This window comes from Pipistrellus kuhlii, unplaced genomic scaffold (genome assembly GCF_014108245.1).
Source record: "Pipistrellus kuhlii isolate mPipKuh1 unplaced genomic scaffold, mPipKuh1.p scaffold_m20_p_48, whole genome shotgun sequence".
NCBI classification, from domain to species: Eukaryota; Metazoa; Chordata; class Mammalia; order Chiroptera; family Vespertilionidae; genus Pipistrellus; species Pipistrellus kuhlii.
This window is the reverse complement of record NW_023425549.1, coordinates 164,925-182,467: the sequence shown is the minus strand read 5'-3', so window position 1 is coordinate 182,467 and position 17,543 is coordinate 164,925. Positions and strand designations below refer to the sequence as shown.

At 51.2% G+C, this 17,543-nt stretch overlaps 2 protein-coding genes across 6 annotated transcripts; one reads left to right on the top strand and one right to left on the bottom strand.

Moving 5' to 3' along the window:
• Positions 1-1,074: 1,074 nt before the first annotated feature.
• VKORC1 (vitamin K epoxide reductase complex subunit 1) lies at positions 1,075-3,416 on the bottom strand. 3 transcript variants are annotated; one of them, XM_045572435.1, is made up of 3 exons: positions 3,002-3,408; positions 1,938-2,047; positions 1,075-1,528 (listed from the first exon to the last, which is right to left on the bottom strand). In XM_045572435.1, exons 1-3 carry the CDS (start codon positions 3,238-3,240, stop codon positions 1,320-1,322), a joined length of 558 nt encoding a protein of 185 aa, XP_045428391.1. In that variant the 5' UTR covers positions 3,241-3,408; the 3' UTR covers positions 1,075-1,319. The 3 variants fall into 3 exon arrangements, with proteins under 3 accessions (XP_045428391.1, XP_036268937.1, XP_036268938.1); XM_036413044.2 differs by having other exon boundaries at positions 3,068-3,396; XM_036413045.2 differs by lacking the exon at positions 1,938-2,047 and having other exon boundaries at positions 3,068-3,416.
• Positions 3,417-13,046: 9,630 nt separating this feature from the next.
• BCKDK (branched chain keto acid dehydrogenase kinase) lies at positions 13,047-17,277 on the top strand. 3 transcript variants are annotated; one of them, XM_036413035.2, is made up of 12 exons: positions 13,047-13,185; positions 13,782-14,114; positions 14,226-14,294; positions 14,390-14,500; positions 14,767-14,814; positions 14,895-15,014; positions 15,091-15,189; positions 15,314-15,387; positions 15,734-15,862; positions 15,954-16,043; positions 16,603-16,761; positions 16,846-17,277. In XM_036413035.2, the coding sequence occupies exons 2-12, from the start codon at positions 13,932-13,934 to the stop codon at positions 16,988-16,990; spliced, it is 1,227 nt and encodes a 408-aa protein (XP_036268928.1). In that variant the 5' UTR covers positions 13,047-13,185; positions 13,782-13,931; the 3' UTR covers positions 16,991-17,277. The 3 variants fall into 3 exon arrangements, with proteins under 3 accessions (XP_036268928.1, XP_036268929.1, XP_045428492.1); XM_045572536.1 differs by lacking the exon at positions 13,047-13,185 and adding an exon at positions 13,369-13,573; XM_036413036.2 differs by lacking the exon at positions 14,895-15,014.
• The last annotated feature ends 266 nt before the right edge of the window (positions 17,278-17,543 follow it).

Genomic DNA, 17,543 nt, shown 5'->3' with positions numbered 1-17,543 from the left:
TCTCTCTTCCTCTCTGTAAAAAATCAATAAAATATATTTAAAAAACAATGAAAAAAACACACACACAATAATAAAATACTTTAAAAACAAAACAAAAAAACCACTTAGGCCAAAGCCTGGCACAGATGCAGCCTCTCCCGGCATAGAAGCTCTCTCCGGTAATTACAGGCCCTCCCCGTTCTCACTTTTCATTTCCAAGTGGATTTCTCATACCGTCTCCCATCTTGCTTCGGATACAGTGAGTTCGGGGCTGGCAGTCCAGGGGTCAGGGCTATGCTACTTGCTAGCCGAGACCTGGCAAACCTCAACACCTCTCTGGGCCCCCACCTGCCCAGCAGGCAGGGCGTGCAGGCGTGCGCACCTTTCTCGCTGGTGTCGAAAACTCCGTCAGGAGGGAAGGACATTCCTGGTGCATTCTTTTCCTGTTCCTGGCGTCTAACTCCTGCCAGCCCAGATGGTTCAGGAACCCTGACCCCAACTCAGACGCTGCAGCCAGCTGGCCCTGGTGGATTAAAACCCCGAGGGCTTCCCACCCCCCTCCAGACACTGGCTGTGCCATCTCAGGCACATTCCTTAGCTTCTCTGTACCTCCAGTTTCCTCATCAAGACTGGGACAATATTAGTACCTATCTCATACAAATTGCTATAAGGATTAAATGAGTTAACACATGTCATGTTCTTAGACAGTGCGTGGCATGCAGTTAAGTGCTCAGTGATACTAGGAAAAAGAAACCAAAAACACCTGGCCCTGGCCCTTCCGAGCTGCCAAGACTGTCTTGAGGGGTAGACAGGGCAGCCAGAGGGTTAGGGTTGCACTGAGAAGGACTTCCCAGCACACATGCACAGAACCAGAGGGCAGCTTGTTCCCGCAAGTGCATGCCCGGCCCTCACAGGAGGGCTGCTGGCTCCCGAGGGCAGCAGCGGCTGCCTGCCTGTTCCTTGGAGTCTTGCTGACTCCACAAGCTGGAGAAGGAACTAGCCACCCTTCCCAAGCAGACGCTCCTCTCTCCCTCCGACCCATATCCTCCCGGTCCCGGAGGAGGCAAGAACGAGGGCCCGTGGCAGATAGGTGGCTCAGACTTAACCAATTTAAGACATTTTATTGCTCAGAACCCTCCTTCCTTGGGCAAAGACAGGAGCTTTGGAAACCAATCCTTGGGGCAGAGCCAGAGGCACTAGGTGGAGGAAGAGTTTGGCGCACTCGGTCCATGTCCAGTGCTGGGAGGATGGTGGAGGTGGGCTGCAGACTCCTCTAGGACCCAGACGTGCTCCCCTTTGGCAAGGCTGACGCAAAAGCAGAGCATGAGGTCAGTGAGGGCTTAGTGCCCCTTGACCTTGCCCTGGGGTCTCTGGACCTCCCGGAAGTTGAGCACCATCAGGCCCACGTTGATGGCATAGGTGGTGATGCAAACAATGCAGAAATCATAGAGCACAAAGAACAGGATCCAGGCCAGGTAGACAGAACCAGCGAGAGACAACAGGGAACTCAGCAACTGCAGGAGGGATGCCCAGCGGCCCCGGAGGCAACCTGCAAGGAAGAAAAGTCAAACATGGGCTTCGGGGACAAGCCGCCTCTAGAAACTGCCATAACTTCGGCGCCACCAGACAGCAGGGGCTGCTGGGGAAACCTCTAAAATAAGAGGCCCCTTGGTTTTCCTCTCCATTCAGTGATCCCTGGGACACAAATAGCGAATTTTCCTACTGAAATCTCATCTACAGAGGAAAGACACACAGCCCTTAGATTCCCCCCGAAAAGAACTCCGTCTCTCCAACAAAACTGGTGCCCTAGGAAGCGGTTAAGGGTCCTTCTGGCTCTGACACTCCCAAGGCCAAGTGAAAGGCTCTTATTAGTTCCTCCCCCGTCAGCTCTACGAGCCCCCAAGATGGCAAGGAATGGGGCCGCAGGAAGGGCTGTCATGACGGGCAGGGCCGGTTACCTAGCAACAGCTGGAGCGAGTAGAAGATGCACCCGAAAATGCTGTTGGATTGATTGAAGATGCTGTCTGCACCCAGCACTTGTTCCACCAGCCCGAAGCCCCGGCCCCACCTGGTGGAGGGGAAGGCCCTGGTGAGGAGTGTCGTCAACCCAGTGCCCTGGGCCCCGTCCTGGGGGGGTGATTTCCAAGAAGCCACCCGACCCGGCTGGTGTGGCTCAGTGGCTGAGCTCAGACCTGTAATTCCTGGTCTGGGCACTTCCCAGATTGTGAGCTCACCCCCAGCACGCAGCCGATCCATGATTCTCTCTCGTCGTTCATGTTTCTGTATCTGTCTCCATCCCTTCCTCTCCGAAACCAATTTAAATAAATATATATACTTAAAAAAAAAAAAATAGAAGCCACCTGCGCTGTCCTTCTCTATGTCCCCATTCCCCTACCCAGCTTGAGGCCAAAGGCCGATGACCTCCTGGGGAAGCTTCCCTTGGCCACGTCAGGAGTCCATGTGTTTGCTCCTATCTTCCCCCCACCCCAGGCCAGGCCTGGCCAAGGTTCCCCCTTAGGCCCCTCTTTCATCCTACCTAGACCTTCAATAATTCGTAAGATGGCATGGTGAGATAGACAGTTGACCTGCTTTACAGAGTTACCAGAGACTGGGAATCCGGGGTAGGATCTCTCTGACCTGGACCCTAATTCTCCAGCGCCCTGGCCGCCCGTTGCCCCCTCTGTATTCGGTCATCCCACTAACCCCAGGTCCTCAAGCATAGCCAAACCTGCCACCTTACCCCCAGGCACGGCCATCCTCATGACAAGCATGGGTCCCTACACATTACCTCCCCCTCCTCCCGCGTCACCGTTATTCCTTGGGATCCAGATCCACTACTCCAGGAATAACCATAGTCCCCAGCAATATCTCCCCCCTCCCCACCATCCCGCCCCTCATCCCTATCTCGGACACACCCGATTCGCTGGGCAGTGTCCCCTGGAGCAGCCGGTCCCCAAGCATCTGATTCCTGGCACAACAATCCCAGACTCCAGAGCCATCTGGCAACCTGGCCGCCATGCACATCTGGCCCCGGTGCACCGCTCCCACGAACAGCCCGGCGCCCCGAGCCTCCGGCTCCCACGCGCACCTGGAGGAGAAGACGCGCGAGCAGCTGATGGCGGTGCCCACGTCGCAGAGCGCGCGGTAGTCCCGGTCCCGGGCGCGCGCCGCCTTCACGTGCAGCGCGTAGAGGGAGAGCGCCAGGCCCGCGAGGCAGAGCGCCAGCCGCGCCCAGCCGGGGCGGCGCCAGGTAGAGCCCATGTCTCCGTGTCCCGCTCCGGCGCCCGCGGAAAGCAACCGCCACGGAGCAGGGGCGGGGCGCGCTGCGGCCACACCTCCCGCCCGCCCGCGCGGGGCCGGCCGGGCGCGCACTCCCGGATCCAATTGGATCTTCCAAGGACCGGATAGGCTTGCTGGCGAGTTAGGAAAACACAAGGAATGCTGGGACTGGAAAACCAGATGAAAGGTCCTTATGGACTAGACGGCCCGCCGGGCATTCTAGGAGTTGTAGTCCAAGCGGCCGCAATGCCTCAAGGGAAATGTAGTCCCGAAGTTTTAAAAAGTGCACACGTACATCAATTACAGTTAACGGTCTCTAGCGGTTACTCTGTGACAAGCCCTGTTCTAAGCATTGGGACATCCAGGACCTAGAGACCAGCGGGACCAGGAAATCCAGCGAGTAGTGCGATCCGATCAAGAACCAAGCATTTTCCCTAAAATTATTTCAGATACTGTTAGGACAGTAATATCCTTAGTTTGCTCAGCAATCCCTCCCTGCCTCACCAGCGCCGCCTGCCGGCCGGTCTCTCTTCTTCTCTCCTTAAATTCCCAGTTATCACCTCACCACACCCTTGAAGGTAACCTAACCTCTGTTCTATGGTGTAGTGAGGCTCGCCTGGCTAACCCTGAGCTCAGGTCAATCCAACAGTCCCTCCTTTCGAGGTTGTCGGTGGGCTAGCGGAACTCCCCTTCACAGATGCCGCATTTATACCCATCGCTGCCATCCCTCTACTTCCTTCTCATCTGCACTGAACTGTGCTTCTCTTTCCTATTTTAGAAACAGCAGCGAATTTTCTTTTACAATCAAGTTTTTTGGGAGGATTTTACACTCTCAGCCTCGACTTATTCACTTCTTCCTTGCTGCCCAGGACACCATAAACTAGCTCTTGACCCCAGAACTACCCCAACTCACGGCTGGTGTCATCAGGACAGTAAATCCAATGGATAATTTTTTTCAGTTCTTGTCAGGCTTGACCTCCCAACAGCATTAGTCACTGTAGTGCACTCCTTCTTGGAAACGCTCTCTTCCTTTGGCTTCTGTGACATGTCCCTCTCCTGCTGGCCCTCCTCCTTTTCCTGGCTGCTGCTCCTCAGGCCCACGCCTCTGCTTCCAGACAGCATGGTTGGCAGAGGGACAGCCACCACAAACACCCATGTCCTGATCCCTGGGACCTGTGAATATGTAGGTTACATAGTAAATGGGAATGAAGGTGAAAGATGGAATTAAGGTAACTAAAATGCTGATTTTAAAACAAAGAGATTATCCTGGGGTACAATGTAATCACAAGGGTTCTTTAAAGTGAAAAGGGATGCAGAACAAGAGTCGGAGGGAGGTGTGACTACGGAAGAAAGGCACAGTGAGATGCAATGTTGCTGGCTTTGAAGATGGAGGAATGGGATAATGGGCTGAGGAATACAGGTGACTTCCAGAAGCAGGAAATGGCAAAGAAATGGATTCTCCCCTCAATTCTCCAGAAAGGAACTGTTGACATCTTGGTCTTAGCCCGGTGAGACCCCTGTCAGACTTCTGAACTTAAAGCTGTAAAATAGTAAGTTCATGCTATTTTAAGTCACCAAGCTTGTGGTAACTTGTTACAGCAGCAATAGGAAACTAGTATAGAGGGCTAGGACTCATGTCTAACCTCTTTGCACAGTCTCCTGGAGTCCCTGTCATCTATGGCTGGTTTCCTCCAGGATGAGTGCTCTAGGCGGGAGCAAGATGGAAACCACAACGTCTTTATCACTTAGCCTCAAAAGTGACTGTCATTTCTTCCTTAGCCCCTTGGGACAGGTCAGCCCTACTCAGTGTGAGAAGAGACTATAGAGTTATAGAGTTAAATGAATACCAGGATGAGGGGACCACAGAGGACTTTTTACTGTTCAACAAGTCACTACAAAAATAATGGTGTAAAGCAAGCATGTCAGGCTTGCAGCCCGCGGGCCACCTATGATCCACAATGAATAATTTTGCGGCCCAGCCAATATAACAGTATGTGCCGCGCCAGCACAGCCAAGGGTTCTGGGAGCCTGAGGGAGGGCCGGAGAAGGATGAAGAAAAGACAAAAAGAATAAGCTGAATCTAGGTGGATTTTCTGTGCCTGGCTGAGACTTTATTTTATAGTCAGAGGTAAACAAGGTAGTGGTCACCATAGTTACAATGTTCTTGTGAGTTTCACTTGTTCTGGCAGCATTTGCTGCACCTCCCACAGCCCATTAGCTACCCAGGAAGATCTAGGGAGCAGTCACAAGATCAAGCTTACTTATGCTAAGAGGGCTATGCCTTCTAAGCTGAGACTTGTTTGCAGCTTTGCCAGCAAGTCAGTCTGAGGCTTTACCTTATAACCACTCCCTACAACAGTATGTAAGAAACGTTTTAATAAAAATTTTGTAATTTAATTTTTATAATATCCTGTTATACATGATCTGTATATATAGAAGGCTAAGTGACTGACCGTCCATTGGCCTGACCGTCTGACTAACTGGCTGGCTGGTACGTATGATGTGCACTAGCAATTTAAAAATAAGCATTGAATGGCGCATGCACGATACATATAAAGCTCTCAGAATGCATATTATTGAAATCCCCCGTGAAATTATTTGTAACATATCTATTATTGAAGCTAAATAGTGTATCTATAGATAATATTAAAAATATATCTAAATATATGATTCTTTGTCCAGAAAATGATGGTTCCGTTGACTCAACAGATAATTCTGAAAAGGAAAAATTTCCCATCAAATTTCTTAATAGTATTACTCCTTCGGGAATGCCCGAAATTGAAAGTGGGTGCAATCATCATGCTACTGAGAAATCTTAATAGTAAATGAGGTCTTTGTAATGGCACTAGATTTGTTATAAAAAAGACTGCAACCTAACATTATCAAAGCTGAAGCATTAACAGGATCTGTGGAAGGAGAGGTTGTTCTGATTCCAAGAATTGATTTGTCCTCATCTGACACTGGCCTCCCATTTAAATCAATTGGAAGACAGTTTCCCAGGATGCCAGCATTTGCTATGACTATTAATAAATCACAAGGACAAACCCTAGACAGGGTAGGACTATTCCTACCTGAATCGTTTCGGACATGGTCAGTTATATGTTGCTTTCTCTCGAGTTCAAAAAGCATGTAATGTTAAAGTTAAAGTTGTAAATACTTCGTCACAAGGGAAATTAGTCAAGCACTCTGAAAGTGTTTTCACTCTTTAAAAAAATATATATAGATATATATATTAATATATATATATATATATATATATATATATATTGATTTTTTACAGAGAGGAAGAGAGAGATATAGAGAGTTAGAAACATCGATGAGAGAGAATCATTGACCAGCTGTCTCCTGCACACCCCCCACCCAGGATGTGCCCACAACCAATACACATGCCCTTGACAGGAATCGAACCTGGGACCCCCCAGTCCGCAGACCTATGCTCTACCCACTGAGCCAAACCGGTTTCGGCGAAAAGTGTTTTCACTCTTAATGTGGTATACAGGGAAATATTAGAATAAGTTTAATCAATTGATCAGTCATTGTTTTTATCAATGTTGTTTTTATATCACGTCTATGTTGTTGTTATATCATGTTGTTATTGTTTATTTATTAATCAAGTTACATATTATTTTTATATACATTTTGCTAACTTTCTTTCATCTCTGACACTTCTATTATAGAGAAAGGATGAATAGCGATATTAAAAGATTTCTTCTACTTAATTTCCTTTCAATGTACACGATTCTGCATACCAGGCCACTCGTTATTAATAACAAACTACATTGACGCTAATGACTGATTAGTATAATCATGTTGCATTCATTTCCCTTACACGCCTTACACGCAGGTGCACAAATTCTCTCCACTAATATTAGCAGCGAATATTTTAGCAGCCAATTGCCACATCATTAGTCTTGAACTGACTTGTTTGGTGTACGCAACAGGAAATATTTCGCTTTCGGAGAACAAGAAAAATAGGTTTATTTGTGTGATGCTATTAATTTATGCAGGTATTCAGAGTCTGGTAAGTTAATGTGCAAGGGAAAATATTAATTTTTATTAAAATGTTCTATTACTTTATGTTAACGATGACTCGTTTATTTTAGCCCTTGGCATTCAGCATGTGTCTAGCAAAATCAAGTGGTAGTAAAAATAAACAAAAAATTGCTGACAAACTTTGAAATTTCCAAGAAAAGTGGGAATAGGAGTATATTTGCTGTGAAGTAAAAATAAAATAATCTGCTTGATATGGAATAATGCTATTAGTGTACCAAAGTTATAACATAAATTAAATATGATCATTGTGAGGGATTAACGAGACAAGAAAAGTTGAAAGAGCTGGAGCTGGGACTGAATACACAGCAGGGCATGGTTACTCCAGTATCACAAGAGCAAAGCCGCGGTGCAGGCAAGCTCCGTCTTGTCGGAGCTGATAGCTAAACACTCGAAACCTTTTACTGACGTGGTTTCATCGAGGAATGTCTAATTAAAGCTGCAGAAATTGTTTGTCCTGGAAATGGGAGGTCTTTTCAAACAATCTCTTTGTCTCAAAATACAGTTGGGGGAAGAGTTACTGAGTTGGCCGACAATTTAAGTATCCAGATCAAACCAAAATCATCTGGTTTCGAAGCTTTTTCCATCGCCTGTGATGAGAGTGCAGACATTGGAGGCGTAGCTCAGCTGTGTTTCTTCATGCTTGCGATATGAAATAAAGATTTCAACACTTTTGAGGAATGATTGGAACTAGTACCAATGCATAACACTAGTATAGGACAAGATACATTTAATCATGTTTTTAAACTTCTGCAAAAAAAAATACAGTCTACCTCTCTCAAAGCTAACTTTTGTAGCTACAGATGGAGCTCCTTCAGTGACTGGAAACAAGGATGGTTTCGAGGCATTACTGCAAAAAAAACAAAAAAAACAAAGTGAAATTTATGACAGATCCAAGACTCATCATACTCACTGCATTATACATCAAGAAGTGTTAGATGCAACCCCCCCAAAAGAAATTAAAAAATAATAAATGGATAAAAGGGAAAAATATTATGCTCAAAGATAATAAATATGGAAATGTGTTGATACCTATAAAAAATTATCAATTTTATAAGATCTCAAAGTTTAAATCAGCCACGGTTCACTGTTTTCTTAAGTGAATTAGACAGTGATTATTCAGCCTTGTCCTAACACACCGAGGTACGTTGGCTATCTTGCTCCAAGGTTCTTAAACAATTCTGGAACTTGAAAGAAGAAATATGTCAGGTTTTTTTAAAAAAAATTTTAAACATCAAATGAATTTATATGCCTTTTCTCTTTTTATTTTTAAAATATATTTTTTATTGATTTTTTTTACAGAGAGGAAGAGAGAGGGATAGTTAGAAACATCCATGAGAGAGAATCATCGATCAGCTGCCTCTTGTACACCCCCTACTGGGGATGTGCCCGCAACCAAGGTACATGCCTTTGACCAAAATCGAACCTGGGACCTTTCAGTCTGCAGGCTGACACTCTATCCATTGAGCCAAACCAGTTTCAGCGAAATATGTCAGTTTTTAATAACTAAAATCAAGGCACAAGACTGGTTTTTTATGTATATACTAGAGACCCCAAAGCACAAAATTTGTGCACGGGGGCCGGGGGGGGGGGGGAGAAGAGCGGGGTTCCCTCAGCCCAGCCTGCACCCTCTCCACTCCGAGACCCCTTGGGAGATGTCCGACTGCTGATTTAGGCCCGATCCACAGTTGGACATCCCTCTCACAATGCAGGACCACTGGCTCCTAACTGCTCACCTGCCTGTCTGCCTGATTGCACCTAACTGCCCCCCCTGCAGGCATAGTTGCCCCCAACTGCCCCCCCTTGCTGGCCTAGTCACCCCTTAGTGCCTCCTCCTCCCCCACCCCCCCATCAGCCTGGTTGTCCCCAACTGCTTCCACCCACCAACCTGGTTGCCTCTCACTGCCCTCCTCAGCTGGCCTAGTCACCCCTCACTGCCCCCCGCCCCCCGCCGGTCTGGTCGCCCCCATCTGCCCCACTGCAGGCCTGGTAGCCCCATGCAGCCTGCTGTTGGGTCATTTGGTCATCCTTCACTAACCCCCCTGCTGGCCTGGTTGCCCCACTCAGCCTGTTCAGTCATCCATTCAGTTGTTTCAAATGTGATGGTCACTTAGCCATTTATATATATATAGATATATATTTTATTGATTTCAGAGAGCAAGAGAAAGATAGAAACATCAATGATGAGAGAGAATTATTGATCAGCTGTCTCCTGCACACCCCCTACTGGGGACTGAGCTTGCAACCCAGGCATGTGCCCTTGACCATAACCGAACCGGGAACCTTTAGTCAGGCTGCCTCTCTATCCACTGAGCAAACCAGCTAGGGCAAGCCTGTTTTTTGACACAATATGGTTGCAAGATTTATCCTTCATGGTTGATATAACAAAACACTAAATGGTTTAAGTTAAAACTGTAAAGAAAAGATCAGATTATTACAAACATGTCTGACCAAGTCAAAGCATTCAAATGTAAGCTAGTTGAGAAAAGCAGTTGAAAAATGAAGATTTAACGCACTTTCAGACATGCAACATGAACAAATCAAGTTTAGGTGAAACTGCATCGTATCAAAAATACACAGAAAATGCCCAAACCGGTTTGGCTCAGTGAATAGAGCGTCAGTCTGCGGACTGGAAGGTCCCAGGTTCGATTCCGGTCAAGGGCATGTACCTTGGTTGCGGACACATCCCTTTGGGGGGGGTGCAGGAGGCAGCTGGTAGATGTTTCTCTCTCATCGACATTTCTAGCTCTCTATCTCTCTCCCTTCCTCTCTGTGGAAAATCAATAAAATATATTTTAAAAAATACGCAGAAAAAAAGTTTAAACCTTAGAACTGAATTTGAAACAAGGTTTGCAGATTTTAAATTTTTGGAAGATAAGTTTTCATTTTTTTCTTTTCTTCTTTATTTTTTTAAAATAAATCTTTATTGTTCATATTATTACAAATGTTCCTCATTTTTCCCCCCTCCATTGCTCCCCTCCACCAGGTTCCCACCGACCCTCTGCCCTTTCCCCACCCCCTATTGTCCTCATCTATAGGTGCATAGTTTTTGTTCAGTCTCTTCCCTGAGAATCGTCAGTCCACTCCCCTTCCATACCTCTGATTCTATTATATTCACCAGTTAATATTGTTCATCAGATTTTTTAATACCCTTGGCTTTTAGATTCACTTGTTGATAGTTAAGTATTTGTTGTTTATAATTTTTATCTTTATTATCTTCCTCTTCCTAAAGAACCCGCTTCAGCAATTCATATAATTCTTCTGGTTTGCAGTGATGAACTCCTTTGGCTTGTTTTTATTTGTGAAGCTCTTTAACTGGCCTTGTATTCTGAGTGAATTAGCACATGTGAGGCTATTGGAAGAGAGCCTGACCAACTGTCCACTCTAAATGCGGACAGGCTTCTGCAAGAGGGATCATGGGCTGCGTGTCCGACCTTGGCAGCTGGGAGGCAGCAGAGTGCGCGCCCAGGCGCTCGCCCCTCCGCCCCCGCCCGGTGGCAGCCACAGGTGCCAGTCCTGTGCCCGCTCACACAGCGGCTCCGCGAGCGCCAGCTCTGGCTCCCCGCAAGCACCCCGCTTTGCTTCTCTGCGCACGCTCCTGGCGGAGCTCCCAGGGGCTCAGGCAGTCCTGCCTCCGAGCTGAGTGGCCGCCTGGCTTCCTCCAGCACATTGCCAGGAAAAAGAAAGGGTGGGAGAGTGTGTGTGAGTGAGAGTGTGTTTATGTGTGAGTGTGTGTGTTGTGTGAATGAGTGTGCATGAGAGGGAGTGTGTGAATGTGAGAGTGTGTGAATGACTGCGTGAGAGTGTGAGTGGGTGTATGTGTGTGAGGGAGTGTGAGAGTGTGAGTGAGAGGGAGTGTGTGTGTGTGTGAATGAGTGTGCATATGAGAGGGAATATGTGAATGTGAGTGTGCGTGTGTGAGAGGGAGTGTGAGATAGTGTGTGTGAGAGGGAGTGTGAGTGTGAGAGGGAGTGTGTGTGTGTGTAATGAGTGTGCATATGAGAGGGAATATGTGAATGTGAGAATGCGTGTGTGAGAGGGAGTGTGAGAGAGTGTGTGTGAGAGGGAGTGTGAGTGTGTGTGTGAGAGGGAGTGTGTGTGTGTGTGTGAATGAGTGTGCATATGAGAGGGAATATGTGAATGTGAGAGTGCGTGTGTGAGAGGGAGTGTGAGAGGGAGTGTGTGTGTGTGAGAGGGAGTGTGAGAGAGTGTGTGTGAGAGGGAGTGTGTGTGTGTGTGAATGAGTGTGCATATGAGAGGGAATATGTGAATATGAGTGTGTGTATGTGTGTGAGGGAGTGTGAGAGAGTGTGTGTGAGAGGGAGTGTGTGTGTGTGTGAATGAGTGTGCATATGAGAGGAAATATGTGAATGTGAGTGTGCGTGTGTGAGAGGGAGTGTGAGAGAGTGTGTGAGAGGGAGTGTGTGTGTGTATGAGTGTGCGTGTGAGAGGGAATATGTGAATGTGAGAGTGCGTGTGTGAGAGGGAGTGTGAGAGAGTGTGTGTGAGAGGGAGTGTGTGTGTGTGTGTGTGTGTGAGAGGGAGTGTGTGTCTGTGTGAGAGGGAGTGTGAGAGAGTGTGTGTGAGAGGGAGTGTGAGAGAGTGTGTGTGAGAGGGAGTGTGTGTGTGTGTGTGAGAGGGAGTGTGTGTGTGTGTGTGTGTGTGTGTGTGTAGTGGGGTGGGGAGCCCCTTCCTTTGGCTCCAAAGATATCACCTGCTTCACTTAACCTTTTATTTTAATTTAAAAACTTTTAAATATTTATAAAATACATAACCACAGTAAAGAAAAATCTAGTCAGTACAGGTACACGCGCGCACACACACTGAACAGTCTCCCATCATCTCTTGCTTTGAAAAAATAACTGTCTTTTCACTGGTTTCTCTGCCTTTGGTCTCACCAATCCCCATGTTCCCCATCACTACAGCCAGAGGGTTCTCAGGGGCAAAGCTGACAGTTAAATCTTTTCAGTGGCTCTCTCCCTTCCTGATCTGACTAGACACCCATTCACTCTGTCCTTCCCAGGGTCCACATGGCTGCAGCCATGTCCTCAGATGCTCCAGCTGTTCTCTCTCTGGCCATCTTGCCCTTCCCAGTCCAGATCCCGTGCCTGGCCAGGTCCTCCTCATGCTGCACCTGCACCAATGTCGGGCCCTACCCGGTGCTCCCTCCACCTCATCAGCCCCATCACAGCGGACACTGAAGCTGTTTCCCGGACAGACAGGCACGGGTTTTTTATTTGATTCCAGACCCGTGTTTTTTATTTGATTCCTCTCCTGGCAGAGCAGTCACCCACTCAGTGTTACTTGCAGGCATGAATGAATGAATGGTCACCTCTAATGCTTATATGATGCTAATGCCACACCTGGCGGTATTCCAGGGCCGTTCCATATAGAAATTCACGTAACCACACAACAACCTCAAGGTTGCTACATCCTCATTTTACCAAAATGGAAATTAAAGCATTGGGTAGCTTAAGTAACTTGTCTCAGACAGGAAGTGGCTGAGCTGGGGTTTGAGCTGGTCTGGTTGGAAGGAGAAAGCCAGGCCTCGGGGAAGGAATACAGGGGTTTTGTCTGTGCGCCTTACATCTAAGGATCTTCCACCCTCTCCCGTTTCTCCCCCAGGGAGCCATCGGAGACGGAGGAGGCCTTGCGGAGGGAGTCGTGGGGTTTACTTGGGTGTGCAGGAGCAGGGCACAGCCAGAACCAGCTGGCTTCCCGGGTGGAGAGTACTTCGCTCCAAACTACAATTCCCAGGAGGCACCGGGCGCCCACAGCCACGCGACGTCACACGACAGAGGGCTAGGGCAGCGCTGTGGCCCGGCGGCGACAGTTGGGCCGCTCCGCTCGGACCCGGGCCCCAGCTCCGGCCCCGCGGTAAGTGGAGCCGCAGGCGCAGACCCGCCCGCAGCGCGCGCCCGCCTCCCCGCCATTGCGCTGGGCCGCGGCGGGCGCGGGCCGGCCTCTACCATACGGGGGATCCGGGCTGAACCAAGTGGCCTGCGCGGGGGGGACCCAGGCGGGGGCTCCGGGTCGCAGCTCGCTGCAGCCTCCCCGGGCGCACGATGCCCGCCCCGCACGTCCGCAGGCCCCGCGGGGGCTGGGCAGGGCGGGCGGGCGCGTCCGCAGGCGCTGGGCAGGGGTGGCTCCGTCCCCTGGACGAGGGCGCCCGGGCGCCGGGGCGAGGCTTCTGAGCTGGACCGGTCCGAGGAGCCGGACCACCAGACAGAGCCCCGGGTCGGAGCCAGGAGCCCCGGGAAGCAAGGTCCGGGTTGTGCCTGTGTGTGTCGGGGAGGTGGTAGAGGGGAGAGGGTTAGGGTTAGGGTGAAGGTGAAGGAGATTGCCCAAGGGGTAGGGTTAGGGTTAGGGTGAAGGAGATTGCCCAGGTCTGAGGATACCGGTGCCCAGGTGAAGAGGGGGTGCGGGTCGCCTGGATCCGGATCCTTACAACTCTCCTTCCTTCGTCCCTGTAGATGGGCGCTGCTCCCTGGGGCTGAGCTTGTCAGCATCCTCCGACAGCCTTCGCCCCCGCAGGCAAGAGAAGAGCCCTGCCTGCCCACACCTTGCCCCTTGTGGGGGTCGCCTCCATCTGCCTGGTCCTTAGCGCCCAGAGGAGCAGGACGATGATGCTGGCGTCGGTGCTGGGAAGCGGCCCTCCCCTCCGGCCCTTCCTCGGGCCCGCACTCCTGCTCAGGGCCCTCTCCACATCGGCCACCGACACTCACCACGCGGAGATGGCGAGGGAGCGCTCCAAGACGGTCACCTCCTTTTACAACCAGTCCGCCATCGACGTGGCCGCGGAGAAGGTGCGCATTGGGGTGTCCAGGTGGAGAGGGTGTCCAGGGAAGGGGTGGGGCTGACGTGGGGGATGAAGGGTTGCAGATCCAGTGCTCAAGCCCCACCTGCCCCTCCTCCAGCCCTCAGTCCGCCTCACTCCGACCATGATGCTGTACTCCGGCCGCTCTCAGGATGGCAGCCACCTTCTGGTAAGATTCCTGCCCCTTCTTTTTCTCTTGGTTCCCGGAGTTCTGGCCCAGCCACCCAGACCCCAGCCCTGCTTTCCCTCCTTTTATTCTACTAGAAAAGTGCCCGGTACTTGCAGCAAGAGTTGCCAGTGAGGATCGCTCACCGCATCAAGGGCTTCCGCAGCCTGCCTTTCATCATTGGCTGCAACCCCACCATACTGCACGTGGTAAGCTGGCCTCCGGGGAGCATGGGTTTCCCCAGTAGACCAGTGTGCCTACCAGCCAAGGGGCAGATGGGGAGATGGGACCAGAGAGGCAGAGATTTGCCAGCCAAAAGGTGTCAGGGTCACAGAGGACTCGGACCCACACCTGCATATTCAGAGGCTTGAAAGGCCACGATGGGGGTTTGAACCTCTTGAATTGGGGCGATGGCAGTTCCCTTTGGGAGGCACAGGTAGTTGTTCTTGTGAATTACGACACTTTTTCCTTGCAGCACGAGCTGTACATCCGTGCCTTCCAGAAGCTGACAGACTTCCCTCCGGTGAGGGCTGGGCCTGGGCAGGGTGAGGGGTTGAGAGGTCAGGGCTGGACCATCCATACTCATGACTCTGTGGCCTGCAGATCAAGGACCAGACAGATGAAGCCCAGTACTGCCAGCTGGTGCGGCAGCTGCTGGACGACCACAAAGACGTGGTGACCCTCCTGGCCGAGGGCCTGCGTGAGAGCCGGAAGCACATAGAGGTCAGAGGCAGCACGGTGGTGGCCTGTTGGGGGGCCTGGGGAGGGCACAGCATCATTGAGGCCCCGCTGTTTGCAGGACGAGAAGCTTGTTCGCTACTTCCTGGACAAGACGCTGACTTCCAGGCTCGGGATCCGCATGCTGGCCACACATCACCTGGCACTGCATGAGGACAAGGTGCGGCGCCGGGTCCCGGGTCCACCTGGGAGGGGCTTGGGGCTATTTCAGCAATCCAGAGGCTGCAAGCATTTGGTGCCAAGAAGCAGGTCAGCTGCTATCCTGGCCTTCTCTCTCCTGACAGCCTGACTTTGTCGGCATCATCTGCACTCGCCTCTCGCCAAAGAAGATCATTGAAAAGTGGGTGGACTTTGCCAGGTGAGGCTAGAGCAGCTGAAGAGGTGGGGGAAAGGGGGTGCCTCTGGGCAGGGAAGGCTCGGTCTGAGCCCTTGCCTGGAGCATGCTCTACCACAGGGTTTCTCCACTGTGGCACCGTTAGCATTTGGGTCTGATCATTCTGTTTTGTGAGGGGCTGTCCTGTGCTTGCTGGGATGTTTAGAAGGATCCTTGGCCTCTACTCACTTGATGTCAGTAGTACTTCCCAGTTGTAACAAACAAAAGTGTCTTTAGAAATTGCAAAACCCCCCCCGGGGGGGGGGGGGCATGGGCGAAGCAGCATCTCCTCGAGGACGCTGGTCCGGGTCTGAACTGCCCCTCCGCACAGACGCCTGTGTGAGCACAAGTACGGCAACGCCCCCCGCGTCCGCATCAACGGCCACGTGGCTGCGCGCTTCCCCTTCATCCCCATGCCGCTGGACTACGTGCTGCCCGAGCTGCTCAAGAACGCCATGAGGTGGGCTGGCTGGTGTGCTGGAAGACGACAGCCAGGAACTGGGGTGAAGCTGGGGTCCCCCCACCCACTACTGGTCTTTCCCCCTGTATAGAGCCACGATGGAGAGTCACCTAGACACTCCCTACAATGTCCCAGATGTGGTCATCACTATCGCCAACAACGATATTGATCTCGTCATCAGGTTTGCCCCGAGTGGGTTAGGGTGGACGGGTTGTTCTGGCGATGTTTATGACTTGCTGTTTGACCTCAAACCGGTACCTGCCCCACTCTGAGACTTGGTCACAAGATACCCTGTGGTCCTGAGATTGCCATGAGCTGCATAAGAATGAGTCCGGGGCCAGGTGCAGGGCCTAGGGCAAGCGTGTCAACCTCAAAGGCCAACCGGGCCAAGAAAAGAAGGCGCACGGGCATGCGGGCAAGTTTGACATGCTTGGCATGCTTGCCCCAGGGCCTTGTCTTTGTTCGAGAGTGAGGGGCCTAGAATGGGGAAAGAGTTGTGAGTAAACGGTCTATAATGCTGGCTGGAAAGGTCAGATCTTGTAGAAGGTATAAGCAGTCAGTGGCCCAGGCAGAGTGAGGATAGAGAAATGTAGCTCACAAAAAACAAGGCCCAAGGCTGGGTGGACAGCATTCCACCTTTGGCTAAAAGGGACAAGACGGCACTGTCTGCATGGGAGGTAGTGAGCCCCCCCTTCCTGCCCCCAAGCTGAGGCAAGCTCCTGTTATCCACGTCCTGCCAGGATTTCAGACCGGGGCGGGGGAATCGCTCACAAAGACCTGGACCGGGTCATGGACTACCACTTCACTACGGCCGAGTCCAGCACCCAGGATCCCCGGATCAACCCCCTCTTCGGCCACCTGGACATGCACAGTGGCGTCCAGACAGGACCCATGCACGGGTGAGCCCCACTGGCCATGCTGGAGGGTGCGGGGCCTTGGAGACTCACGCCTCTGAAGCTCCTGTCCTGTCCCTCCTCCCCCAGCTTCGGCTTCGGGCTGCCCACGTCGCGGGCTTACGCCGAGTACCTCGGTGGCTCCCTTCGGCTGCAGTCCCTGCAGGGCATTGGCACGGATGTCTACCTGCGGCTCCGTCACATTGATGGCCGGGAGGAGAGCTTCCGCATCTGACCCCACAGCCCCGGCCTGCTCGCTGCCCAGCCTGGGCCACAGCCGCCGGGACCTTCTGGGCCAGGCGGGGCCACTGGGCTCCACACCCTCTGCATCCTGGGTCTTACGATGCCGAGCAGATGGACTTACATGGAGCCGGACACCCTCCTCCTCAACAGGGTCCAGTGTTTGGCTGCCTCCAGGCCTTGGAGGGGAGGAAGTGGGGACCCCAGCACCGGCCTGATCATTCTTGTTCCTGGGGAACTCCATTCTGACCTGCTGTTATTAAAGTTCACATTTTGAATGCCCCCTCTCGGGCCCCATGTGGGGAGGGCAGGTGAGCTCGTTTCTGACCCCATTCAGGTTCCCTGGGCCATTGTGTTCACCCTGAATTTGCCCCAAGTCTCTTGCACTTTGACTTGGTGGGGCTGGGGGTGCCTGGCAGTTTGTTCAAAGACCTTTCATTCGTTTCGTTTAACAAATGTTTCTGCTTCTCGGACAATATTGAAGGCCCAGGTTGGCCCAGCTTCAGGCTCCATTTCTGACTCCTGCCTTCCTGGCAGTCACAGGTTCT